The 27,805-nt window shown below is 43.7% G+C and overlaps 1 protein-coding gene across 2 annotated transcripts; it reads left to right on the plus strand.

The window, feature by feature from the left end:
- On the plus strand, window positions 1-27,805 carry LOC147442057 (uncharacterized). 2 transcript variants are annotated; one of them, XM_086528384.1, is made up of 7 exons: window positions 22,677-22,817; window positions 24,364-24,425; window positions 25,974-26,035; window positions 26,875-26,907; window positions 27,404-27,432; window positions 27,520-27,645; window positions 27,728-27,805. In XM_086528384.1, exons 1-7 carry the CDS (start codon window positions 22,677-22,679, stop codon window positions 27,803-27,805), a joined length of 531 nt encoding a protein of 176 aa, XP_086384510.1. The 2 variants fall into 2 exon arrangements, 1 of the variants encoding a protein (XP_086384510.1); XR_015190168.1 differs by lacking the exons at window positions 22,677-22,817; window positions 24,364-24,425; window positions 25,974-26,035; window positions 27,728-27,805 and adding an exon at window positions 1-124 and having other exon boundaries at window positions 26,875-26,984; window positions 27,344-27,432; window positions 27,520-27,657.

The following is a 27,805-nucleotide window of genomic DNA, read 5'->3' on the forward strand; positions in this document are numbered from 1 at the left end:
CCAAAGGAATTTGCTCAAACTTGGCTAATTTTTGCAAGAAGTGTGCTTACGAAGCTGAGAGTCAAAATTTCCGACGCATTCAAAACAAGGCGACAAGGAGACCGACCTCGAGCAGACCTGCCAGGTACGAGGTTGGGTTTGAAACGCACATGGTTAGCAATTATTGTATTTGAGGTCAGGTAGATTTCTACCAAGGGAGGTTAGAATAGGAGGTGACCAAGTCAGCTTAGTATCTACAGAGGAGAGTGTCAATCAGGCAGAGATAGATCCCCTTGCACCCATCCTCGAAGAGGGCAGTGAGACAAACACCTCTTCCGACCGATCACTCTACGTTATGGTTGACCAACGTGCAAGAAAATTCCAACCTATCATGGCCGAGGAGGTAGTACCTCTCAAAGCATATATCAGGCATGGCGGTACACCACCATCTTTGTCGAAGGGTCTAACGCACACGAAGCCCTTATTTATGTGGATGTTAGGGGACGTAGGTGCATGTGCATTAAAGAAAAGCCAGCCAGAGACCTGGAGATTGTCCAATTCTATGATGATGGCAACAGGTTCCGTGATAAAGAAGGGACTCCTTACCTGATAGTCGAAGACCCAAAAACTACAATAGATTCTGTGATAATGTTGCACGCGGCAAGACGATCATGGAGCAAGGCAACATGCCTCATCAGGTGAATCTTCCCAACGGCATATGTGTCTACGACAAGAAGGTAAAGAAGATTTCAAGCGAAGGGATTTATGAGCATGCAGAGGGTAGAGCTAAGACCTACTTTCATTGCTTAGAACCCTATCCAAGTGAGTTGACTATTGAGAAGGTATTTTACTTATTTTTGTATGACATGGCCCAAGGAAGCAACATTGTTTATGTCAATAAGTATGGATGTGAGTACAAACCTCGAGATCCTAAAGAAGCCGAGAGAACGATTAGCCGAGGGGCACCTGAAAGTGCTCCCGATGTAAGGCATAATTCGAGACCAACCCCTAGTAGAAATACGAACCCTTTGGAGAGGCTTAGATGCTGTTATGCAACAGCTAGAAAGGAAAATAATGACAAGCGTAATAGGGCAACCAACCCACATACATGTTGAGGAAGTAGGACCACAGTCTTGTGCTCATGGCTAGATGTCCACCTTTGTTGTAGCTCCGTTTTGGTGCTTCTTCAACCTCGAGATCCTAAAGAAGCCGAGAGAACGATTAGCCGAGGGGCACCTGAAAGTGCTCCCTATGTAAGGCATAATTCGAGACCAACCCCTAGTAGAAATACGAACCCTTTGGAGAGGCTTAGATGCTGTTATGCAACAGCTAGAAAGGAAAATAATGACAAGCGTAATAGGGCAACCAACCCACATACATGTCGAGGAAGCAGGACCACAGTCTTGTGCTCATGGTTACACCAAGAAGAAGCACCAAAACGGAGCTACAACAAAGGTGGACATCTAGCCATGACAAGGCCAAGAGTATGACCACCACCGCCATCCTATCACTTTTATGGCAAAAGCAGATCACTCGTGTCTAATCAGGCAACAATGGGTATTCCAAGATTGGGGTTAGGGTTACATCTACCTATGCCACATGGAGACTACCACGTGCATCAACTTGAAAAACCACAGCTACAGAGTTGTCACAAGGACTCCTGTTGAGGATTTTGATTCAGTTACAATCATAGCAAATTTAGGAATTCCAGCATGCTTAGGCCAACCTGAGGAGTTGTAGATGTGCGGAGCATCAGAGTGTGGAAGCGTAAAACGAGAAGAGTGCATCTTGGAAAGGGCCATAGAGGACACAGACTACATTCTAGAACCGTTTCCTAAGGATGCCTTAGAACCACTAGAATGGGAACATGTTTTAGCCACTCTTGACGTATGCGCAATAGGAGACTGCCCCACTACAAATTTTTGTGATCCAGAAGACTACGATGTGGTACCCTACTATATGTTGAGTGTGGTTGGAGATTCTGAGAGGATCCTATCCTACCCAGCAAGCTAGAGCAAGGACCCAAGAGGAAGAGGAGGCTGAGGAGGCCTTTTACAATATGTTAAAGCACATAAAACCACAAGATGATGCAGACGATGAGTGCCTTGAAAAACCGAGTGGTGTAGAGGAAACCAAGGACAATGAATGATTTTATGATTTTCCGAATCAAAAACCTAGATGCCAATGTCACTACAAAAATAAGAGAGCCATAAACCAGATACAAGAAAATAAGATAAAAGGGAAAACGCACTTTCTCAATCAATACCAGTAGCTGACAACAACTATCGCGGTGAACAAAAAAGACAAGGGGAAACAGCCTATGCATTCAGAGAGACAACTATTTGGGTACCAAAAATACCCAGGGTGGATGTTTCCACCTCCAAGATCACCACAAAGCCCCACAACAAGCAAAAGCCACACAAGGAATTACAGGAAAGAAAGGCCACAAGGCAAACATGGCTACCAAAAGATAGACCAAACGCATGCGAAGCATGGATCCCAAAAGCAAACCTCCCCTCAAAAACCAAAATTCTACCAGCCAAATTACCAGCCAAATTACCCTCGGACATCAAATGGCCAACAAAGAAAGATAGAGAAGAAGACTCAAAACCCAAAAATACAGGAGTTGTAGGTGCCAAAACAGATAATCCAAGCACAGAGAGGCAATGACTATATTTGGGTACCACCGCAGACCAAGCATACACCTTTAGTAACCAAAAAATAACAAAAAATGGTTCCATGACAGCCTGCACCACCAAGATCAAGCAAGAAAATTCAGATACCAAAGCAGTTGGCCACAACACAAGAACATCAAGAGTGCATATGGATATCTAAGACCAATTTAGGGCCAACCGAGCAGAACTATGTAGTCCAAAACCTCCAATAACCAAGCAGACATGGTTTCCAAAAAAGACCCAAACAGTCTACCAAGCCCTTGACGTGTTTTTACAACCTTCCATCAAGTTGAGGGCGCACGAGCTTCAAAGAAAATTACAAGATGAACGGTTGCTTACTCGACCATTGCCATAATTAGACTAGGAAGCCTCGCGAGCAAATCCCCATAAGCACAACATGATTCTTCCATGCATATTCTGCAAATGCATGCATAGGGTAACATTACAAGGCCTTGCATTTACGCACATCCTTTTCACCCATGCACTGCACAGGTGATAACCAATCATGTAGGAGGACTCCCTCATGGGAGGGAGGAGGCATTTCATGCGAACCCTAGCATTGAGAAGAAAAACGGGCAATGTTTTCACTTTAAAGATGCGCTTGATTGATTTTTCATCTTGATAAAGCTAAAAAGTAATGCCCGTATGAGCTTAAGGAAGGGATCAAGTCAAAATCAGGATCACTTACCCCCATACCTATCTATATATCATAATTATCCATGTCTTGTTTTAAATAAGTACTTTAAATGGTCAAAAACCACCTAAAAATGACAAAAAATAGACCATTTATGACCAAGCAAGATTGTGTATAGCTGTGGGATGATTTCTCTATTGTTTGATTTATTTATCTTTATTTTTGGATTTTTTTCGGTTTAACTTTGCTAATATTTGGATATTTTTGGATTTTTAAAGTACATTTTTCTTGTAAAAATAGCCATAAAAATCAAAATAGGCAAAAAAGCTTTTGGAGCCAAACGATGAATGCCAAAGAAGGAACTCTTAGTTTAAGTACCTTTTTGTATTTTCTTGTAAAAATCGCCATAAAAATCAAAAGAAGCAAAAAAGTTTTTTGAGCCAAACGATGGAATGCCAAAGGAGGAACTCCCAGAAAAAGTTTGGAGTCAATTGGAGAATGTCAAATTTTGACTTAAATTCGACGACGGCCCGAACGGTCGTTCGGCCATATTTGGAGCATCAGAGGTCTAAACCCAAAAATTGAAGATCCGTAGGGAGTCTAGGATCTGTTTTAGGAACAATGGCTTCAAAATCCAAGATGGAGTTCCGAGAGCACTATGCAATTATATTAACATAGGGGGGATTTCTAGTTATTTCTATTAGCGCCCTGTGGAGAGAGAGTGCTACCGCCTAGAGCAACTTGCATTCGAAGCTTCCCTGTGTGTGACACGGAGCACCATTGTGCGAGCAGTATGAGTTGGTGAGTTCAACACATACGTCTCATTAAATCACTAACACGCCTTGCACAAGGAGAGAACACAAAGTAGGCACGCACAATAGAAACTTGACTCCTAGACTAAGACCACAACTTCAAATGATAAAGAGCACAGCCTAGGAACACTCTACAGGTGCGAGGGGTCAAGCAGATGCCAAACAAGTGGAAAAACCCACAGGTGCCACCAACCACGGTTAGTGCCACCTAGGCATTTTTGGAAGACAGGGCAAGCCAACAGGTTTACCATGCCACAAGGGGCCTGTAACAGACTTGGACACTCCAAGTCAAGAATCAACCGCGACAGCACCAAATAACCACTTCAAAACAATTCACAGATCACAATAGATTTGCACTGGCCCGGCGGAGTTCCGTGCCTAGAGATATTGACCCCAAAGACTGGCGCCCCTTTCGGTATTTCTTTTTATATTAATCAAATCAAAGTACAAGAGTGGCTAGGGTTTCACTCTCAGACTCTGCGTCCAGATGCTCTGAGAAGTGAGGCCCTCACCACTAATTTAAAGGTTACAAGGGATGCCCAAAAGCAGAGCCCCAAAAGCTTGAAATCAAAAGCAGTAGTCCTCTCTCTCTCTCTTTAGAGAGTCTTTTCTTTTTTTATATAAAAAAAAGCAAAATTCGCGTCGCTCATCATTTCATTTTTTATTTTTTTTTAATTAGCCTCCGCGATTTCCGGAAATTAGGGTTTTTGCAAAAATTAGGGTTTGCAGGAATTTTAGGGTTTCTGGCAGAAATTAGGGTTTCTGCTGTCCGCCACGTCATCACTTTGTGACATACCCCCCTCTTGAAAGCATTGTAATCGACCGCGATTACGCCTGCAAAACCGACAAAAGCCATAAACCGTCTTAGCAGACACTGACTGTTAGTACCTACGTACTAGGAACACACATCTAGGACATGTACAAAATCGACAGTCACATCACACGACATCACCAGACATCACAAGACATCACATGACATTCAACATTCATTCGGATCTTAGACCATGATATATCGGCAATGTAGCTAGCAATCACATCTAGGTCCAATCGGGACCTCATCGATGTCCGATTGACTAACCCCTATTGCAACCATGTCTATTCGAGATCAATTAGACCAAAATGCTGCAGTCATTTCGTCTATCAGTTCCTGCACTCACAAGAAGTCAATAACAAATCAGTATCATTATCAGGAATTCCATTTCATAAAGTCATCCAGCAGAATACTATCAGCTCTCAGTATCCCTGAAGCTCAAAGAGACATCAGTGACTTTAGTATCAAAATCAAGGCATCTGTTGACAAGGGAGCGGAGTGACTCCCCTCTTGTGCATCCCACTGCACCAGATCCCGGCCAAGCTGAATTCTGGGTTCCGTTTGGAGTAGACTATGCTAAACCAAAACATCGAGGTAAAGTTTCACAATCTGAGGAGTATCTGCTAGGTCCTACCACCAGGAGGTGTATTTTTCCTGCTGCCTTCCGTAAATAAGTATTAGATATATTTATTTTATTTTTACTTGTTTGTCCCAAAACCCTTGAAAAGGTGCAAGTGGACATTGCATGGCCAGTGTGAAACGGCTGCAGCCAAATGGGTTTCTCACATCGGGGATCTAGGTCGGTCCGACAGGGACTGCCTGGGCCAGTTAGCACTGAATTCTGATGAGTATGGAAGCTCGTGTGCGCCAAACTGGAATTTGGGCCACTCGTCAAGTCACTGCAACTTTATAAGTTGAAAGGGGCCAGTAAATTAACCCACATTGTAGATGGTGGTCAAATGGTAGTCTTCAATGATGGTCAGGAGACCGATAGGGACGCCATGGAAGCATCTCCTAAAATTTAGGGAACTGCTATTTTTGACCAGAAAATGTGTTTGCGTCATTAGCTTTGGAATGACAAGGGGAACATTTTATTGCTCTGCTGCCAAGTCAACTGACGCACCAGTTGAGATATTTTTAGCAGGGAAAGCCCAAACTCGGAAACTGGGCAACGTGTCAGCCTGTGAGCGATTCTGCCGCTCTGGGAGGCAAAAACGAGCTGTATATCAACAAAGGGGGCGCCATTTTCAGCCTCAGGTGGATTGTAGCAGGTACAGAAGCTATGGAATGCTTACCTTGCCCTCTATGCACAGTATGGTGACGGGAGTGATGCCCCGCACGCTACATACTGCTCTCTTTCTCCCCTACGTACAGTATGTTATGCCCCACTAGTGGGCTTCTCATTTGACCTATGTACAGTTCTGGGGGTTTATGCGCGTTTGCCAAGGCAAGAGCCTTCTGAACAGGAACCGGATTAGCTAATTGCTAATCCCCCACTGGTACGCACAGTTCCATCACGAAAGATTGCGAGTTTGTAGAGTTTTCTCGCGTGAAAACTCGTCCAATTCACAGGGGAACTGTCCCATTGCGTGCGGGAGCCCTTGGGACACGCGTAGGCGTGTTCGCTCCGCTAAAAACCATCCGAAACAGGGAATTACAGCCTGCTGTGTTTTTCTGCAGGTTTAGGGTTTCGCACCTAAACTGCAAGGGAACATCGGGGGAGCCTCGTGAGAGCCGTGGGATGCGTGTACAGGCTTTTGGGCTCCCGGCAGTGAAAAACAGAGAATTACAGCCCGCTGAATTTCTGTGACAGCTCACCAGAAAGCTTCCAGATATCGAGGGAATCCGTCCTAGACAGGTGTTTTTGACCTACAGGGGTTTTTGCGCCTTTATGCTATCGAAATCCGGTCGAAAACCTGCGTTTTCAGCCCTCGCCAGGTTTGGACAGCTTTGTGAAAGCTTGTGCTAAGTGGTCGGATCGTCTACCTTAATTTGAATAAAGAAATACCTAAAGGGGCGCGAGTCTTTGGGGCCTACAGGGTGTCGGTCTCGTGTGCGCAGTGACATTCTAGTCGCTGGACGCAACTGTGTTCTCTTCCCTTCTCAGTGCTCTGTGTAAAGTTAACAGGTAATTGAAATAGTACCGCCCTCTACGTTGTACGGGCCGGTTATATGGTTCCATCGACGGGATAGTCACTTTTTCTTCAAAAAGTGCAGCGTAGATTGTTGTGGGTGAAAGCAACACAGAGCTTGTCGATATGGCAGAGAAGAGAGACCAAGTACCTGAAGAGGGATCTTCCTCACATGGCACAGAGAAAATTCCTTCAACTCTTCAAGAAGAGGACAGGTTGTTTAGAACTCAACTGCGTTGCTGCATGGACATGTTTCAGCAGTTGGCTAACAACCCAAGGATGCAAGAATTCTTACAGGCTCCGACACAGGGTTTTCAGCCTCCTACACAGGGCATGACTGAGCCGTTGCAGAAAAAGGAGATTTCCAATGCGCAGAGGACTCATGATGCTCGAGGGAAAGCCCATGTGGTTGAGCAACTAGCGGTGTCCAATGATCCAAAGCAACTTGCTTTAGCTGGACAGGAACCGTTTATGAATGGTCAAGGGAGCAATGAACAGGCTATGCGTCAGACCCTTCCATTACCTAATACTTATCCTGGTTATTTTGGAGGTGGTTCAGTGTTTCAAGCTATGGCTGGACCTTCCACAGGTTATATGCCAGGGAATGTGTTCGGGACAATGCAAACAGGCATGGGTAACCCTATGTACGCAAACATGGGTGTCCAACCTGGTTTTCAGGGTGCCTATGGCCAGTTTCGAGTGCCTAGAACACAATTTGGTATGGCTGCTTTTTCGCAGCCATACGTACAAAATACAGATATGACAGGGAAAACAATTGATGCGAGTAGTGGAATGAACACTCATGGAGCACCACTGTTACAGGCACCTGTTTATGATAATGTGGCTCCTTTGAATCAGCCTAAGGATTACAAGGAAGGTGGGCAGGGAGTGAAGTTTGAAACTTTCAGAGGAATTGAGGACCAATTAAAGGCTTTGACCTTCATACAACAGTTTGATGCAGCTTATGCTGGAGGCAACTTCACGGAATCTTCAAAGATACGTAAGGCTGCCACTTTCTTGAAAGGGAATGCGCTTCAATGGTGGACCGCATTGTTGAACCAAGGTCAAGCCCCAACAACGTGGGTCCAATTCAAACAGCTTTTTGCGCCTGCATGGTTGACAAACACTTTTGAAGTGGATGTGATGTCAGAATGGCACGAGTTGAATGCTAAACAGTGTGCGAATTTGGAAGAGTACAATAAACAGTTTTGGGCCGCACTGTTGCCAGTCACCTCTTATAGGTTTGTGCCTTTGTTAGAACAAATTGAGAAGTAGTGTTGCGGATTGCCCAAGAAAATCAGGGACTACTGCACAAAGACTACTGTCATGAATATGTTTCAGTTGATAGAGAATGCAAGAGTGGCCAGCAATCTGTCGAAGGGAGATTCCGATGGATTTAATAGCCACAAGAAAGGGTCCCAGGGCAAACAGTTTTCAGCCAAGGGCAATGTTGCAGCAAAGCCTTCTGAGCCTCCCACAAAGAAGCCCTCCACTGAAGAAGGTGATACGTCCAAGAAGCAGTCTAAGTCTTCTTTGGGACGAGGACAAGGACAAAAGAGGCATTTTTCTGGCAAAACTTTTGAAGAACGGAAAGCTCTTAGAGAGGCCAAGAAATGCTACATTTGTGAACAGGAAGGACATTTTGCAAATGAATGCCCACAGAAGAAGTCACAGGATAAGGATGACAAGTCAGACCATAAAGGGAAGAAGCCAAAGCCGAGTGTAGGACTTGTTCCAGATTTGGTTGGAGATCAGCCAAACACAGATGCCACGGAGCTGTGCAGAGCTTGGGGCAAAGTTAGAGACCAGGCAGTGCTGGTTTTCTTTGATCCAGGAGCCCGTGCAAATTTCATATCACCAGAATTGGCATCAAAGTTGGGCATTCGTGCAGAGGAGATGGGTATGACAGGCGAAGCAGGTTTGGCATGCCCAGGACATTCAGAGCCTGTTACTCCCATTCTGGGAAAGCTTCGTCTGCACATTCAGAGCTATGTGGATGCGGAAGAATTTCATATTATGCCGCTTGAGGGCTGTGATGTGTTATTGGGTATCCCATGGTGTTACAGGTTGCATGCTATGGTGGATACTTACAACAAAAAGATTACCCTTGTACATAGAGGAAAGACTCATGTCCTTGATGTAAAGCTTAAAGGCGAGTCTGTTCCAGTTGTTTCTGCTTCTGCTATTTCATCTGTAATAAAGAATCATCTTTCTGCGTACTTGATCTTTGCAAAAGAAGTACCTCAAGTTGTATCTAATTTGTCTACCTTAGATAAAGACAGGTCAACTTTTTTGAGTGGTTTCCGTGATTGTTTTTCGGACTCTTTGCCAGGGGAGTTACCTCCTGAGAGACCTGAGGATCATACTATAGATCTTGTGCCAGGTTCTAGTCCACCGAAGAGACCACCATACAGGGTTAGTGCAGCCCAGCAAAAAGAGATTATGGGTCAGGTCAACGAGCTTTTAGAGAAGGGGCTGATTCAGCCCAGTTCATCCCCTTTTTGTTCGCCTGTACTCTTAGTGTAGAAGAAGGATGGTTCATGGCGCATGTGCATTGACTATCGCGCCTTGAATAAGAACACTATCAAGAACAGGTTCCCCATACCGAGGATAGATGACATTCTTGATCGGCTTGAGGGAGCATCATTGTTTACAAGAATAGACCTAAAGAGCGGGTATCATTAGATACGCATTAGACCAGAAGATGTCCATAAGACTGCGTTCAGGACAACATTTGGTCTCTATGAGTTTCTTGTCATGCCATTTGGTCTCACAAATGCTCCTGCCACATTTAATAGAATGATGGACAAAATTTTTAGACCACATAGAAACTTCGTGGGTACCTTCTTTGATGACATGATTGTCTACTCAAAGTCTGAAGAGGAGCATAGGGATCACTTGACCGCAGTTTTCAATGAGCTACGCAAGAATAGGCTACTCATCAATGCGAAGAAAAGTGAGTTCTTTTTGCAAGAAATTCACTTCCTTGGGCACATTGTTTCAAAGGATGGGGTACGCATGGATCCCGCTAAAGTGGAAGCAATTAGGTCATGGCCAAACTTGAAGTCCGTACATGACTTTCGAAGCTTTCTAGGCTTATGTTCCTATTATAGGAGGTTCATCCGAAATTTTGCTGAGATTGCTTCTCCACTCCATGCACTGCAAGGAAAAGGAGTTACTTTCAAGTGGACAGCCAAGGAAATTTTAGCGTTCAAACACTTGAAAGAGAAGCTGACTTCAGATCCGGTAATTATTTTACCAGATCTTTCTAAACCTTTTGTGGTTCAATGTGATGCGTGTGGCCATAGTCTTGGTGCAGTTTTAATGCAAAATGGCCGAGTAGTCGCATATGAGAGCAGAATTCTTTTGAAGACTGAAAGGAACTTGCAAGTCTATGAGAAAGAATTGCTGGCAGTAATTCATGCTCTCACTAGTTGGAAACACTATTTGCTAGGGGCTGATTTTGTTGTCCAAACGGATCATCAAACCTTGCGATATTTTCTTACACAGACGAAGTTGTCTGAGAAGCACATGTGATGGGCAAACATCTTGTCAATGTTCCATTTTCAGATTGTGCATGTGCAAGGGAAAAAGATCGTGGTGGCTGATGCGTTGTCACGAAAGCCCCAAATTTCAGCAGTGTCAATTCCGTACCATTGTGAACTAGACGAAATGAAGACACAATATGCTGAAGATTCAGATTTTGCAAGGATCTATGACCAGCTTGTTGATGGGCAACATCATGAGCACTATATGCTTAAGAATGACTTTCTCATGATGCATGGAAAGTTATGATGCATGAGCACTATATGCTTAAGAATGACTTTCTCATGATGCATGGAAAGTTATGCGTTACTAAACAGTTACGGCCAAAGATTTTGATGGAAAGTCATGCTCCACCTTATGCTGGGCATCGTGGAATTGATGCGACAGTGAAAGGGGTTGAGGCATTCTTCTATTGGCCAGCTTTGCGTCAAGATGTTGACACATTTGTAAGATCATGCTTAGTATGCCAAAAAGTCAAATTTGACAGACAAAAGCAACCGGGATTGTTGCAGCCATTGCCGATCCTTGATAGGCCATGGGAAAGTATAGCAATGGACTTTATCTTTGATCTTCCAAGGACACAAACAGGAAATGATGGGATTTGGACTATCATTTGTAGGTTCAGTAAGCAGGCCCATTTCATTCCTGTTAGGAAGAAGATAAAGCCAGAACACATGGTCAAGATATTCATGAGCAATATCTTTAAATATCATGGGATGCCTCAGTCAATTGTCAGTGACAGGGATCCACGTATGACGAGTCTTTTCTGGAAGGCATTGTTTGAGAACATGGGCACTACGCTCAAGTTCTCTTCTTCGTTTCATGCGCAAACTGATGGACAGTCAGAAGAGGCAAATTCTACTATCTTGGACCTACTCAAATGTTATGTCTCAGAGCACAAGGCAACTTGGGAACACCATCTCCCATTGGTTGAATATGCTTACAATAACACTGTGCATACATCAACAGGTAAGGCACCATTTGAGATAGTGGAAGGAGGAAAGAAAGTCCCACCCATTTTGCAGACTAAGAACAAGATATTTGAGGCAGACAAGTATGTGCAAGATATGGATGAAACATACAGGAAGATAAAGATTGCTCTTGAGAAGACTCAGGCTAAGCAAAAGAAAGCTGCTGATCGTCACCGTCGTGAATTTGTATTTTCACTTGGTGATTGGGTACTTTTGCGCTTTGAAAAGGCCAGGTTAAGGAAAAGGAAAGGTAAGGAACGCTTGTTTCCTAAGCTCAATATGCGATATTATGGTCCTTTTCAGATTTCAGAAAAGATCAGCGATGTAGCTTACAGGTTAAAGCTACCAGAAGGGTGGAAAATACATAATGCTTTTCATGTCAGCCTTCTAAGGCTCTTTGTTGGTGATGTGCCAGAGAATATGCTTGATGAGGAACAACCCGAAGTGGAAGAATTGGATGAAATCCTTGTTCCTGAACAGATATTGGCACATAAAGAAAGAAAGGTTAGAGGAAAAGTTGCAAGACGCTATTTGGTGAAGTTCAAGAACTATTCATCATTAGATGCCAAATGGATAGAAGAGTCTGAATTGCTTGATTCACCTCAGCTATTGCAATTGTATCTTGAAGCCTTTCAAATGGAACCCATAGTGACTTGATGCAGCCTTTTTGGAGCAAGGCAAGAGCATGGTTCATGATGCTCAAGAGAGTAGTTAAGCAATTGTATCTACTCTTTCCATACAGAATTTAGCTAGAGAAGTTTGTGCTCAAGAGTACACTAGAAGACTTCTATGCTTGATATATGTGTCGTAGCCAGGTTGGTGGGATTGTTTAATCGTCCAACGCTACATTTCCGGAAGCATGTATATCTTGGATTTCCCATCATAGAATATATGTGATATCAGGAGATATCTGCATGTATTATTGGCATGCAAGCGAGGTCGCTTGCAGTATTTCAAGGGTGGGGTGTGTCACCAGGAGGTGTATTTTTCCTGTTGCCTTCCGTAAATAAGTATTAGATATATTTATTTTATTTTTACTTGTTTGTCCCAAAAGCCTTGAAAAGGTGCAAGTGGACATTGCATGCCCAGTGTGAAACGGCTGCAGCCAAATGGGTTTCTCACATCGGGGATCTAGGTCGGTCAGACAGGGACTGCCTGGGCAGTTAGCACTGAATTCTGATGAGTATGGAAGCTCGTGTGCGCCAAACTGGAAGTTGGGCCACTCCTCAAGTCACTGCAACTTTATAAGTTGAAAGGGGCCAGTAAATTAACCCACATTGTAGATGGTGGTCAAATGGTAGTCTTCAATGATGGTCAGGAGACCGATAGGGACACCGTGGAAGCATCTCCTAAAATTTAGGGAACTGCTATTTTTGACCAGAAAATGTGTTTGCGTCATTAGCTTTGGAATGACAAGGGGAACATTTTATTGCTCTGCTGCCAAGTCAACTGACGCACCAGTTGAGATATTTTTAGCAGGGAAAGCCCAAACTTGGAAACTGGGCGACGTGTCAGCCTGTGAGCGATTCTGCCACTCTGGGAGGCAAAAACGAGCTGCATATCAACAAAGGGGGCGCCATTTTCAGCCTCAGGTGGATTGTAGCAGGTATAGAAGCTATGGAATGCTTACCTTGCCCTCTATGCACAGTATGGTGACGGGAGTGATGCCCGCACGCTACATACTGCTCTCTTTCTCCCCTACGTACAGTATGTTATGCCCCACTAGTGGGCTTCTCATTTGACCTATGTACAGTTCTGGGCGTTTATGCGCGTTTGCCAAGGCAAGAGCCTTCTGAACAGGAACCGGATTAGCTAATTGCTAATCCCCCACAGGTACGCATAGTTCCATCACGAAAGATTGCGAGTTTGGAGAGTTTTCTCGCGTGAAAACTCGTCCAATTCACAGGGGAACTGTCCCATTGCGTGCGGGAGCCCTTGGGACACGCGTAGGCGTGTTCGCTCCGCTAAAAACCATCCGAAACAGGGAATTACAGCCTGCTGTGTTTTTCTGCAGGTTTAGGGTTTCGCACCTAAACTGCAAGGGAACATCGGGGGAGCCTCGTGAGAGCCTCGGGATGCGTGTACAGGCTTTTGGGCTCCCGGCAGTGAAAAACAGAGAATTACAGCCCGCTGAATTTCTGTGACAGCTCACCAGAAAGCTTCCAGATATCGAGGGAATCCGTCCTAGACAAGTGTTTTTGACCTACAGGGGTTTTTGTGCCGTTATGCTGTCGAAATCCGGTCGAAAACCTGCGTTTTCAGCCCTCGCCAGGTTTGGACAGCTTTGTGAAAGCTTGTGCTAAGTGGTCGGATCGTCTACCTTAATTTGAATAAAGAAATACCGAAAGGGGCGCCAGTCTTTGGGGCCTACAGGGTGTCGGTCTCGTGTGCGCAGTGACATTCTAGTCGCTGGACGCAACTGTGTTCTCTTCCCTTCTCAGTGCTCTGTGTAAAGTTAACAGGTAATTGAAATAGTACCGCCCTCTACGTTGTACGGGCCGGTTATAGGTCCTCCTCCTCCATCCACTTCGCATCAAATGTAGGAAAGTTCTTGAATTTAACTAAGAACCGCCTTCGGACTTTACCTTTCTTCGTATCCGTATATGCCAAAATCTTTTCAAGAACAAGGGTCTCCTCGTTTTCTTCCCCTGCGGGTTGCTCATCAAGCTCCCCATCATCAGACACATCACCCTTAACAGGTTTCAAGAGACTCACATGCAATGCATTGTGAATCCTCCATGTATCTGGTAGGTTCAATCGGAAGGAGACATTATTTATCTTTTCAGTAATCTGGAAAGGTCCGTAGTATCACATACTAAGCTTTGGAAAAAGCCTCTCCTTTCCCTTTTTCTTTCATAGGCGTGCCTTCTTAAAAGTAAGAGCACCCAATCATCCTCCTTCAATTTCAAGTCGCGACGATGGCGATCCGCTGCCTTTTTCTGTCGTTCTTGAGACTTCTGCAAAGTCTCGCGAACCTTGGCAAAAGCCGTATCTAAATCTCGCGAATATTCATCCGCTTCAAATATCTAATCTTTCGTGCTCAGGAAGCATGGAACCTTCGCAGCACTTTCAACAATCTCACATGGCGTCTTCCCCGTCGAAGAGTGTATCGTGTTATTGTAGGCAAATTCCACCAAAGGTAAGTTCTTTTCCCATTGAGTCTTTTGATCTGAGATACAAGACTTTACTAAATCTAAAATCATTGAATTGGCAATCTCAAATTGCCCGTCAGTCTGCAAGTGGAATGATGACGAGAACTGCAACTACGTGCCAATGTTCTCCCAAATTGCCTTCCAAAACAAACTCAGAAATCTGGGGTCTCTGTCGGAGACAATCGTCTTAGACGTGCCATGTAATCGGAAAATCATCGTGATCTTTTTGTGTTCTCGGGAGATCAAAAATGAAATCCATTGCAATACTTTCCCAGGGGTGGGTGGGTATGGGTAAAGGCTGTAACAATCCCTGTGCCTTATGCCTGTCAAACTTGACCTTCTGGCATACCAAGCAACTGCGCACAAACTCTTCCACATCCTTTTTGAGTCTCGGCCCAAAGAAGTATCTCTCTACCCCCTTCATGGTGGTAGCAGTGCCGCGGTGACCCGTAAAAGGTGGACAGTGGCATTCAGTCATAACCTTTTCCCTCAACGGCCGTGTAACGCACAACATAGTCTTTTTCATCAAGTAGCCTTCCCGAAGCGAGTATCCAGCTACTGTCTCCCCATCCCGTATCCGTGTGAAAATATTTGCAAAATCTGTATCTGTGACATACTGATCGACCATATCCTCGAAGCTCCTATGATGTATCGCGGAAACAGCCAGAACCAACGGTTTCCGAGACAAAGCATCTGCCACCACATTCTTCTGTCCCTGCACATGGACAATCTGGAAGTGGAACTGTGACAAGATGTTCGCCCACCGCATCTGCTTTTCCGAAAGATGCTTCTGTGACAAGAAGTAGCGCAAACTCTGATGGTCTGTAAAGACAGTAAAATCCGCTCCGAGTAGGTAATGCCGCCACTGAGTAAGAGCATGGATAACCGCCAAAAGCTCTTTCTCATAGATCTGTGCTATCATCTCCGGCCTAGAGAACAAACGGCTCTCGTAAGCTATGACATGGCCTTCTTGCATCAAGACCGCACCCAGACTACGACCACAAGTATCACAATATACTTCAAATGACTTCTGCAAGTCCGGCAAAGTCAAAATAGGTCCCGTAGTCAATTTCTCTTTCAATGTCCGAAAGGCAGTCACCTCTGTGGGTCCCCACGAAAAAGGTACTCCTTTCTGTGTCAAGGTATGCAAAGGGGAAGCAACCTCTGCAAACTTTCGTATGAACCGCCTGTAGTACAAACACAGTCCCAAGAAGCTTCTAACTTCATGGACATTCCTCAAATTGGGCCAATCACGGATAGTCTCTATCTTGGCCGGGTCCATTTGCACTCCTGCTGTGCTGACACAATGTATCCCAAAAAGTGTATCTCTGGTAGGAAAATTTCACTTTTCTTTGCATTAATCACTAACGTGTGATCTCGTAATGCCTGAAAGACTTGAAGCAGATGATCTCTGTGTTCTGCCTCATTCTTGGAGAAAACAATGATGTCGTCAAAGAAAGTGCCAACAAATAGCCTGTACTCTCGAAAAATCCTGTCCATCATCCGGTTAAATGTCGCAGGAGCATTGGTTAAGCCAAAAGGCATCACCAAAAGCTCAAATAACCCAAAAGTCTTTCGAAAAGCTGTCTTGTAGACATCTCCTGGCGCTATCCCGATCTGATGATATCCACTCTTCAAGTCAATCCTGCTAAAGCACGAGGATTCCTGTAACCTGTCAAGTATATCATCGATGCTAGGAATCGGAAATCTGTTCTTGATGGTGATTTTGTTGAGAGCTCTATAACCGATGCACATTCTCCAAGATCCGTCTTTCTTCAAAACCAACAACATTGGAGAGCAATACAGTGAAGTACTAGGTTGGACAAGACCCTTTTCCAAGAGGTCTTTCACTTGGTTCATAATCTTTTCATTCTGTACTCGGCTCACAGGATAAGGTGGCCGATTCGGTGGCGTGCTTCCAGGTATCAGATCAATGGTTTGATCTTCAGGCCCTCTGAAAAGCAATCGGCATGAGTGTGGAGAAAAATCTTGGCGTTCTTTTGATCAGGTCAAAACATATTCAACCTTTATCCAGCGTTCAGTTCTCCCAAAAGAATGAGTAAGAAAATCAAGTACAATCTCTAAGCCCTTCATTTATCAAAGTCGTTTCTCGGCCCGGTAGTCAACCACGGCGTAGTTCTTGTGATACCAAGGGATCCTGAGTAGAACGTCACTCGCGTGCCCTGAACACCCCTATCATTGCAAACAAAGTTTGCCAATGCTCGGTGTAATGGAAACATCCCATCCGGGTGCCAGTCGAACTACCACCGCCTGTGGCATCAGTCTGTTGGGCGTAATTCCAAATCGAGCCGCCAATTCCAAGTGAAAAGAAGTTGGCCTTGGCTCCTTCAATAGAGCTTCCTGATCCTTCACTTTGCCCCAAAAGCGGCAAAGGTTGTACTTTCATTCATTAGATTCGGTGCAGGTCCCACGCCATGTGGTACCAGTTCTGCTTTTCTATCTGCCTTTTCTGCCACATTCCTCAGCTGCTCTCGAACTCTCAGACCTGTCGTCGTCTTAATCATTCTGTTCTTTCTGTGCCTTATTAGGGCACTTCGCGGAGATATGTCCATGTTCCCCTCATCCAAAGCACTTCCCTTCTCTGATGAAGCGAGCTCTCTCCTCAGGAGTAAGCTTGGGTCGTGCAACATTTTTCTCTTGGTTGCTCTTTTTTCTTTCTACTTTCCGAAGCTTTGTTTCTTGCTTCGCTTTTTACCTTTTCTGTCTTATTCGCTCGAATCCGAGGAGCTAGAAGAACTATCAGAAGAAGACGAAGAAGAAGAAGAACTGGGTACTCCTTCAAATCGAACACACTTCTTCTGTTTCTTTGCCTTGTCAAAAGTCGACTGACGACCCAAATAACCTGGAAAGTCAGTGCTTTTCTTCTGCTTTTTGCCGTGCTTTTTGGCTTTCTTTTGCGCGTCAAAAAGCTGAGCAATCCGTGCATCAACCACGTTCTCCAGTTCCTTCTCCGTATATTTTCTTGGAGGTAGAAGGTTTCTTGAGAGCGGGTTTCGGGAGTGGTGTTGTGGTTCTCTGCCACTCCATCTATACCTCTTCCAAAGAGGTCTGGTTCATATATTTTGCCATCTTCGGGTCCTTGGCAAAATTGAGCATCATCTTTGTTGCACCGCCGATCAATTGATGACGCGTCATCTCTCTTTGCTCCGCTTGAGTAGGCCGAGGCTGGCCATACTCTCTTTCTGAATCTTCGTTGTGATCCCATCCCGCATCTCCAGATGCAGAGGGAGTCGACTGATCATTGCCTGAAGCCATAGGTGCCGCGGAAAAAAATTTTCGGGGATCGGATTTCCCGTAGAAGAGAAATCGGCAGTGCTCTGATACCACTGTAACAGACTTGGACACTCCAAGTCAAGAATCAACCGCGACAGCACCAAATAACCACTTCAAAACAATTCACAGATCACAATAGATTTGCACTGGCCCGGCGGAGTTCCGTGCCTAGAGATATTGGCCCCAAAGACTGGCGCCCCTTTCGGTATTTCTTTTTGTATTAATCAATCATCAAAGTACAAGAGAGCGGTTACGGTTTCACTCTCAGACTCTGCGTCCAGATGCTCTGAGAAGTGAGGCCCTCACCACTAATTTAAAGGTTACAAGGGATGCCCAAAAACAGAGCCCCAAAAGCTTGAAATCAAAAGCAGTAGTCCTCTCTCTCTCTTTAGAGAGTCTTTTCTTTTTTTATATAAAAAAAAAGCAAAATTCGCGTCGCTCATCATTTCAAAATTTTTTTTCTTTTTTTTTTAGCCTCTGCGATTTCCGGAAATTAGGGTTTCTGCAAAAATTAGGGTTTGCAGGAATTTTAGGGTTTCTGGCAGAAATTAGGGTTTTTGTTGTCCGCCACGTCATCACTTTGTGACAGGGCCCAAACCTGCATGGACACCCCATTTGGATGTCAAAAGTGGCCCAAAACAATGGATATTTAGGAATGAACCAAAATTCACTCTCATAGCAAAACTATAGGTTCAAAATGAGAGTAAAGGTACCGGGGGTCCCACACACCAAGGACAACCAGGCCGCCATGACAATTTCCATAAAAACTTACGAGAGGCACCAACCGCGGTTGGTGCCACAAGGAGGATTTCACCAAAAATAGGATCCAAGGTGCTTTCACAAGTCAACCACAGGCCCCAGGAGGTGTGTCCCCACCTCATTTGGATCATCCATGGACAAATACTGACAAATTTATTGAATCTAGGGCAAAAATGGTCAAAATTGGGTAAAGCATGTGCCAAAGTCAAAAATTTTGATACCATAAGCTCACCATAACTCTTAAAAGCCGCATGGTCAAAAAACCAATGCAAAAGTCCCAGCAGATTTTAAACTAAGCCCAAAAACGCGTTTCTGAGTGTTTTTTGATGGCAACTTGGAAAATGGCTAATCCATAGGTGAAAGATGACCAAGCAACTCACCCCAAGCTCATAGGAGACCTAAGGAAGCCATTGGAGAAGCTTAAAACTCACAGGATGACCATAAGCAGGATATAGTATGCCAAACGCCTTTCGGACAAGGTCAAAAATAAAGTCAGGGACAAGCAAGAAAAATGGATGGTAATACACCTTGTCAGAATGATGTACAGATTAAGGGGAACAAAGAAAGAGGAAAAGCACTCAATTGTGTCACTGTGTCACCAACCGCGATTGCTGACACCCAATTAGATCATGCATGCAAAAGTGAAATCACCTAGGCATGTGGATAGTAGAGAGAACCCACTTGGAATGTAGACTCTAGAATTGTGCTCAAAGTAGATGAAAGAAGAATGTGTTGGAAAGAGGACCTCAAAGTTAGTGTCAAACAGGAGTCTGAAATACTTTTTGTGCAAAAATTGGAGATTTAGTGATCCAAATGATGAAAACAAGGCATAAGTGAGCTCAACACGTCATGAATATACCAGATATGGAAAACATTCATAGTATGACACTGTGGCACCAACTATAGTTGCTGCCAACTTGCCAAGTTCCAAGACTGTCTGGTACCTTTGCAAAGCTCATCACACAAGAATCCCAAAACTACCTTTATTGCCCAAAACTGACATTCCCACACTAACTTACTAAGATTTTAGTCCAAGGAGGATAAAGTCCAACAAGTTTAACTGGAAGCCGTAAAAATTGGCACTAATCACGATGAAATCTTTGAATATGGAGGGTCAAACACTCCAAAGAAGATGCATCCGTACCATCTTTAACTTGGATGACATTCCTAGTTTCTAGCCAGATATGGAAAATATCATTGGTGCAAAGGCCTGCTTTGTGGATGAAGGAATACAGATGGCCCGAGGACAACGCATTTTCACCACCACTTGGAAGAATGAGAGTGAGAAACAGTGGGAAGCACCACAGATGCCAAAAGATTTTAACACCATCGCATATGGCCTAGATCAAGTAGACAGGGCCATAGCTCACCTTGACCTTGAAGAATTTCTGGCCTAACCTATCGTACACTCTGATTACAAGAAGGCTTGCGAGCTCTTGATGACCCTAAAGAAGGCCAACCCTGCAAGCACAACGGCTACAGTTACAATAGCACAAGGAAAAAAGAGGCTGATTGTGATCACCCCCGATAATATCGCCAACGTCACGAAGCTGACAAGGGGAGAGCCAATGAATCTCCAAGGGTATTCAGATGAGGAGATCAGCACCATAAAGCTCCCAACATTTGATTCTATAAAAGAGAAGAGAATTGCCCATCTGATGCGCGTCATGCACCAATATTTTCACTGTTGTCGCCAAACACGCTACACTAGACCAAATAGGAATTTGGCAACCACCTTGCACAAAATGGTGTCTATCATGAGAGTATGCTCCATTGACCCAGAAAGAAAGCAATAGGAGAAGCAATAACTTATATTCCACTTTTGGCAGGAGCAGAAGTGCTCACAAAGTTGGCGGCCCACCTCAATGGGGAAAGGGAAATTATTAAAGGATGCACCAACTTCTGACGATTGGTCAGAAGTGATTTGCACCAACCCCAAGTACAAGACCAAAGGGGCAACAGCTGCAACCACTTGTAGGCGGACAAGGACGAAAAGGACTTTTGGTGGAATATCTGCGTGAAGAAGGAGCTACCAGCTCTTAAGAAAAGGTCTTGAAAGTGACCCAAGCGATGTAGAGCTGCAGCGCCAAGAGGAAGGAGCACAAGCGAGGAGGCCGAGGACGGTGTCACGAGGACGTGGCAGTTATTAACCATGTCACAGAGATGTGGCAACTGCTAACCTTGGTTGTTGGTTTCTTTCCAATGGGGTTTATTTTATTTGTTTAAGACCCTCTTTTTGAAGTAGCAAACGGTCGGACATTGTATGGCCAATGTGAACGGTAGATTCACCCGCAGACGGGAAGTGGTCGGCACTGGAATTCGTATGGTAAGAGGATGTCTAGGCTCAGAGCAAGATCATATAGGTCCCCCCGTCACACTTAGCAAGTTGGTGGATACTAGGAAGTGAACTCAATTAAGGCGTAAAGTCAAGGTGGGACTACCAACAAAAAGTATCCGACAGTTGGGCCACATTGCATTTTTGGATGCGGTCCCTCATAGATGGTCAAAAGACCAGTGGGAGCCCAACGGAAGCATCTCCTAAAATTTAGGGAACTGCTATTTTGGGCCGCGAAATGTGTTCGCATCATTACCTTCGGTATGACTAGGGGAACACTTTATAACTCTGCCGCGAAGTCAACTGACGCGTCGGTTGGGATATTTTTAAGCGGCGAACCTGAAACGGGAAAATGCTTGAAAATGCGCCAAGTGTCACATTTTCGTGAACTTTCCTCTTGCAGAAAAATGGGCGCTGATTTTTATGCTGGGAGAGGCCTCATTTTAGCTTTTGTCACAGGTTAAGAGCTATGGAGTGCTTCCTTTCCCTCTCATGTACAGTGTGGTGCTAGGAGTGATGCCCTGCACACTACACACTGCTCTCTCTCTCCCCTACGTGCAGTTATGTGATGCCCCACAGGAGGGCTACTCATTTGACTGATGTACAGTTGTGTGGGTTCATGCTTTTGTGCTGAGGCAAGAGCCTCTTTGAGCAGGAACAGGGGTAGCTAACTGCTGCTCCAAAGCAGGCACTGGTGAGGGTCATAACCTCACCGTACAGGTGCAAAATCAGTGCTGTGTATGCGCTGTAAATTCACTGTTTTTCAGCTATACGGACGCCAGGACCATTGGGAATCGTGCCCCATTGGTAGAGGACAGTTAGGGGACTGTTTGGGGCTGAAAACAGGGCAAAAACCAGTAAATACAGCGTGCTGAATTTACTGTTTTTGGGCAGGAATCAGAGGGTATACGCCAGTGAAAGTGAGTTCCAGCAGGAGAATTGGTTTCGCGCAAGTTTTGGGGCTGTTATGCTGCCGAAATTTGGCCAAATCAAATGGTATCTAGGTGGATACACGTGAAGGATTCCCAGGACCTTACCTTGTAATTTACCCTCCTAAAGAATAAAGAAATACCGGAAGGGGCGTCAATTTTGGGGCCTACAGGTTGTCGGCGTCTGCTCGGAGCATTCTAGCTTCCGAGCCGTGTGTGTGATCAAGTGTTAATTCCCGTTACAGGTCTCCTTTGCAAAGTGCTCTGCGTGTGTGTTTTAAGTAAAGAATTTCAGGTGAAAGCCAACGCCTACCGCCCCGCCCTACGGGCCGGTTTCAGACGGCCCTAGAGCAACGAATAGATCAGAGAGAAGCTAAGGTGAAAGTAGAAGAAGAGAGGAAACAAAAGGCAAGAAAGGCTCAACAAAGAAAGAGGGAGCAAGAACGGAAGGAAAAGGAAGAGAGAGAGAGAGAGAGAGAGAGAGAGAGAGAGAGAGAGAGAGAGAGAGAGAGAAACCTAGCAGAAATGGTCAGATAGAAGATCAAGAAAAAGGTAGGAACTCCTCCAAGCCAAGGATTATTACACCCATTGGATTAGAATCAGCAAGTACGAGAGTGCAAACCACATTGGAGGTAGGAAGCCGTGAAATGTCAAAGGAGAGAAGGACAAAGTGGAGGTTGTACCACCAACAATCTACCAATGAAACCTCGATGGAAGAGAAGGGCAAGGAGAAGATGGAGGAGGATCTGCCAGATCCAATGAAATTGCCACCAGAGATATGCGAACAGGTGGCAAAGAAGACAACAAAATTGGTTGCCAGCCTGGCAGACCACACTATTCACAACCCTCGACTTGCTCTAGACAACATCCTTTATGTCCCAATTAGCAAAGGATATGGACATAGAAGAGAAGCCAAATATTGAGGAGGCCCCTAAACCTCAACCAACAGATGTAATAGATCCTGTAGACGCCTACAAAGACCTGATAGCGACAAGATCTACAGAAGAGGAGGCAAGGGAAGCCGTAGGATTCAACATGGAAGCAATACATGTACCACATGAAGGTCAACCAATGGGCTTGCCAATAAATAAAGAAAACCCTATGATGGTTGAACCTATTGAAACAACAAAAAACAAACAGGAATTGGGAGTCGACAAGTCGTCTAAGGGCTTGCCAACTATGCAAGAAAACCCAATGAAGGATGATGAGCCCCTCCCCTTTGCACGTCACGAAGAAACAAAAATGAAAGAAGTACAACTCATCATGTGAACATGGTGGATCAAGAAGCAAGGAAGGTTGGCTAAACTCCTCGGAATGAGCTCAAACTTGGTGGGTGGGTTCCCCTCAAGCTTGAAAGCATGACACAAAGTAGAACCTGCTCTCTCTATTCACTTCAAAAGGATAAGGGTCTCCTTACAAACTTACAAAAATTGCCTTCTATACCCAACTAAGAGTCTCAGATGTACATGGGAATTCCTCAAAAACTACTGGCTTAACTCACAAATATACAAGTTGGAAGCTGAAGCCCCAAATAAATGTTTTTACAAGGGAAAAAATCCTATATCTCCTAGGATAGATCTCATAGCCGGTCACATCTTCCAACAAAATGCTACTCCATAAGCACTACAAGTTATACATAGAGACCTAGATTTTCCTAGTACAGAACAACCTAGAGTGGTTAGCCCTAATATTTGGGATGCATTGCTTCAAGCACCCTTGCAAATTTCCTTAGGTGATTTATTGATATTGATGTTGACTTTCAAAAATAGGGAAACTTTTGCACAAACAAGACCTAAAGGAGGTCCAAAACTTGGGTGAAACGAAAACTTAGAAAAAATTATCAAATGCCTGAGGTCTAGGAAAAAATCGCGATTTTTTCCCTACTACCCAAAGGAGTTGTCATTTTTGGATGAAATTTGGAGGATGTCATAAAAAGAGTGTACAAAGTCACTCGTAAAGTCAAAAAGTGAAAAAGAGGTCAAAATCCAAAGGTCAAGAAAATTCACAATTGTTTTCTCTCTTATTGATTTGGTGATTATTTTCATTGAAATTTGGTGGGTGAGATTCTAGTAGCCTATAGAAGACATTTGCCAGGTGAGATTGTTAAAAAGTAGGCCATAAATTAGAGCTAGGAAAAAATTGTGAATTTTTTCTTGCTCTACAAATTTTTTTATTTTTGCAAAAGTTTTTGACAGAGGATTGTCCAGCAAGTGTTTCAGGAGTAATTGAGCTTGTAAATAAAGTCTAGATGCTTGTTACATGCTTTATTTTGTAAAATTTGTCACTGGACCCTGAAAACGCTAAATGAATTGTGAGAGTTTGCGACTTGTATAGATTGGAGCTGATAGTGAAAGTTCGAGTCAAGTTTCACAAGGGAGATCTTTACAGATATCCAGGTGAGTAGTAAGTTGTGAATGTTTTTTAGATCAAGAGCATTTTATCAATCCAGTGCTAGATCTGGTAGAGACCAAGCCAGTAGGGTATCCACATAGGAGAGCGTAAACCAAGCTGACCTTAATTTTCTTCCGGTTATTCGGGAAGAGGTGTCTTCAGATTCCTCATCTGAAATATCATTTCCTGAGATCATGGTTGAGCGTGTTTCTAGTATGAGTTTGAGGAGCGGGAGTGAGATGATTGGGACTTCAAAAGGAGTGCCAGGCATTCCACTCGTTCCATTACAATATTAATACACGAATGAATGCTCAAGGAGCGCGTATATATGTAGATCAACAGGGACAGTATTGTGTCCAAGAGATATTAGGAGCTGCAAAAAGTCCTGATAGAGTATATGCAGCTGATAACTTGGACCGATACGTAGATGAGGTCGGGATTGTCTTTATCAAAGTAACCAACCATGACATGGTAGATAGATTGGGAATTATTGGGACAAAGGAGAAAGTTGAGTTTAGGGTAGCTATATTGCCCTTAGAGCATGATGCCAGAGCCGAGTTATTGTCCATAAACCAGGTTTTGAGAGTGAATGTGGATAATCCCAATGTGGGGTTATATTGCTTTGTCAGACCTGAAGGGGAGACCTATTACCTTCACGAGAACGTAGATCCAAAAGAATGGATCCCTGTGAAGGAGTTATTTGTATACGTCTCCCATAGTGAAGGTGAACAGCATCCGTTGGTTGTAAATTCATTTGGAAAGGAGTAATAGTCCACTTATATGATTGACCTAAATATATTTACAATCATGGGTACACCTGTGTCAAACTTCTACCCGAGTAAGGTTCCTGAAGGACCTAAAGTGAGCGAAGATTTTAGCAACAACAATACCCAACCCCTCTGTGCAACCCTACAATGCGAGCAATCACCTTACCAATACTCACAATGTCATTCTCCAATGGGCCCTTTTATTGAGGTGACGATCATCATTTTGGTTGCATTGGCGAAAAGCGCAAATGGGAAAAGTTGATTCCTTGCCCAAAGAAATGTACATTTTACACAAAAGATGGGCATTGGTAGAGTGAATGTCTTGAAGCAACAAAAGATGGTAAGTAGAACGCAAAGAAAGGAAAAACCCTTCCAGCTAATATGGTTTTTATTGTTTTTATTGTTCTTTGGATGAAATTTGCAGGATGTCATAAAAAGCGTGTACAAAGTCACTCGTAAAGTCAAAAAGTGAAAAAGAGGTCAAAATGCAAAAGTCAAGAAAAAATCAATTTTTTTTTTCTCTCTTATTGATTTGGTGGTTTATTTTCAATGAAATTTGGTGAGTGAGGTTCTAGTAGCCTCTAGAAGACATTTGCCAGCTGAGATTGTCAAAAAGTAGGACAGAAATTGAAGCTAAGTTTTTGACAGAGGATTGTCCAGCAGTGTTTTAGGAGTAATTGAGCTTGTAAATAAAGTTTAGATGCTTGTTACATGCTTTATTTTGTAAAATTTGTCACTGGACCCTGAAAACGCTAAATGAATTGTGAGAGTTTGCGACTTGTCTAGATCGGAGCTGATAGTGAAAGTTCGAGTCAAGTTTCACAAGGGAGATCTTTACAGATATCCAGGTGAGTAGTAAGTTGTGAATGTTTTTGAGATCAAGAGCATTTTATCAGTCCAGTGCTAGATCTGATAGAGACCAAGCCAGTAGAGTATCCACAAAGGAGAGCGTAAACCAGGCTGACCTTAATTTTCTTCCGATTATTCGGGAAGAGGTGTCTTCAGATTCCTCATCTGAAATATCATTTCCTGAGATCATGGTTGAGCGTGTTTCTAGTATGAGTTTGAGAAGCGGGAGTGAGATGATTGGGACTTCAAAAGGAGTGCCGGGCATTCCACTCGTTCCATTACAATATTAATACACGAATGCTCAAGGAGCGCGTATATATGTAGATCAACAGGGACAGTATTGTGTCCAAGAGATATTAGGAGCTGCAAAAGGTCTTGATAGAGTATATGCAGCCGATAACGTGGACCAATACATAGATGAGGTCGGGATTGCCTTTATCAAGGTAACCAACCATGACATGGTAGATAGATTGGGCATTATTGGGAGAAAGGAGAAAGTTGAGTTCAGGGTAGCAGATTGCCCTTAGAGCATGATGCCAGAGCCGAGTTATCATCCATAAACCAGGTTTTGAGAGTGAATGTGGGTAATCCCTATGTGGGGTTATATTGCGGGGTCAGACTTGAAGGGTAGACCTATTACCTTCACGAGAACGTAGATCCAAAAGAATGGACCCCCGTGAAGGAGTTATTCATATACGTCTACCATAGTGAAGGTGAACAGCATCCATTGGTTATAGATTCATTTGGAAAGGAGTGATAGTCAAAACATCCCATGGTTTTAGATTTCCAATCTGCACCCTCGAAAAAATCACAATTTTTTTCTACCCGGGTTTTGCAGGTCAGCGAATCCGAAGCCAACTATGCCTACTAGGTACTCAAAGGCGTCAGGATTCTACATCCATAGCCGAAATTGCTATGTAAGAGTCAACGGAAGAAGAAAAATAAAGGGTATGAGGTTTTTCCCGAGGATTGAATATTTGAAAGCCCTTTGATGCATATCGCTTTAGATGTATATCAAAATGTACATATGTTCTAACAACAGCTCCGGTTAGTCAATTTTGTTTTTAAGAAGAGCATTTTTATTGTTTTTTGGAATATTTACTTCCTAAATGATATTCAAAAAACCACGCCAATACTCGATAACATCCATTCACAATCAAGCCACACTAGTTGTTTTAGTAAGTATTTCTTCAAGTCTTTCCTTTTTGCAGATTGTGAGAGTTTCTATGGCAAAATGAGTGTAACATCTAGAATAGAAATTGTAACGTTCATGGCATCTGATGAAGACAACATTGATACTGACACAGTTGAGGAGGTTCATATGTCAAAAACTTACAAATACTGATATGGGTGTTCAAACAACCTAGTTGAAAAACTAGTTGACGACTATCACTTGGTAACTTACATGATCATCCATGGAAATTTGTTTTGAGTGCCAAAAACAATTTGGGACTAATTTAGTCTTTCGCTTGTTTCTTGATAGATTGATAGGGAGAGTTCATTTGCCAAAGAAGTTACACTTTGTACTCAAAAGGCTTTCAAGAAGAAGCAAGATGGATTTGTTTGTGGACAATCACAAGAAGCCAATAAATGTACTGAGTTTGATAGTGTAAGTTAGAAAGTAGGTGAAAAGTTCTTGTTTAACATTTTGGATGAGTGCTTATGCCGGAACTCTCAAATGAAAATTGTAGGAGGCTCAAATGAATGGTGATATGGAAAACAAGAAGTGTTTGTTTTTGAACTCTAACCTTGTAAGCGCTGTCACCTAA

The sequence above is a fragment of the Adiantum capillus-veneris genome, chromosome 14 (genome assembly GCF_014529385.1).
Source record: "Adiantum capillus-veneris isolate H3 chromosome 14, ASM1452938v2, whole genome shotgun sequence".
In the NCBI taxonomy this organism is placed as follows: domain Eukaryota; kingdom Viridiplantae; phylum Streptophyta; class Polypodiopsida; order Polypodiales; family Pteridaceae; genus Adiantum; species Adiantum capillus-veneris.

Excerpts from the sequence above, each read along its gene's own strand:
- LOC147442057 (XM_086528384.1), top strand. The coding sequence starts at position 22,677 with ATGTCAAAGGAGAGAAGGACAAAGTGGAGGTTGTACCACCAACAATCT. Across the intron at positions 26,036-26,874 it reads AGATCTTTACAGATATCCAG|GTCAGCGAATCCGAAGCCAA; the intron begins GTGAGTAGTAAG and ends CGGGTTTTGCAG. Across the intron at positions 27,433-27,519 it reads TAGTTGACGACTATCACTTG|ATTGATAGGGAGAGTTCATT; the intron begins GTAACTTACATG and ends GTTTCTTGATAG.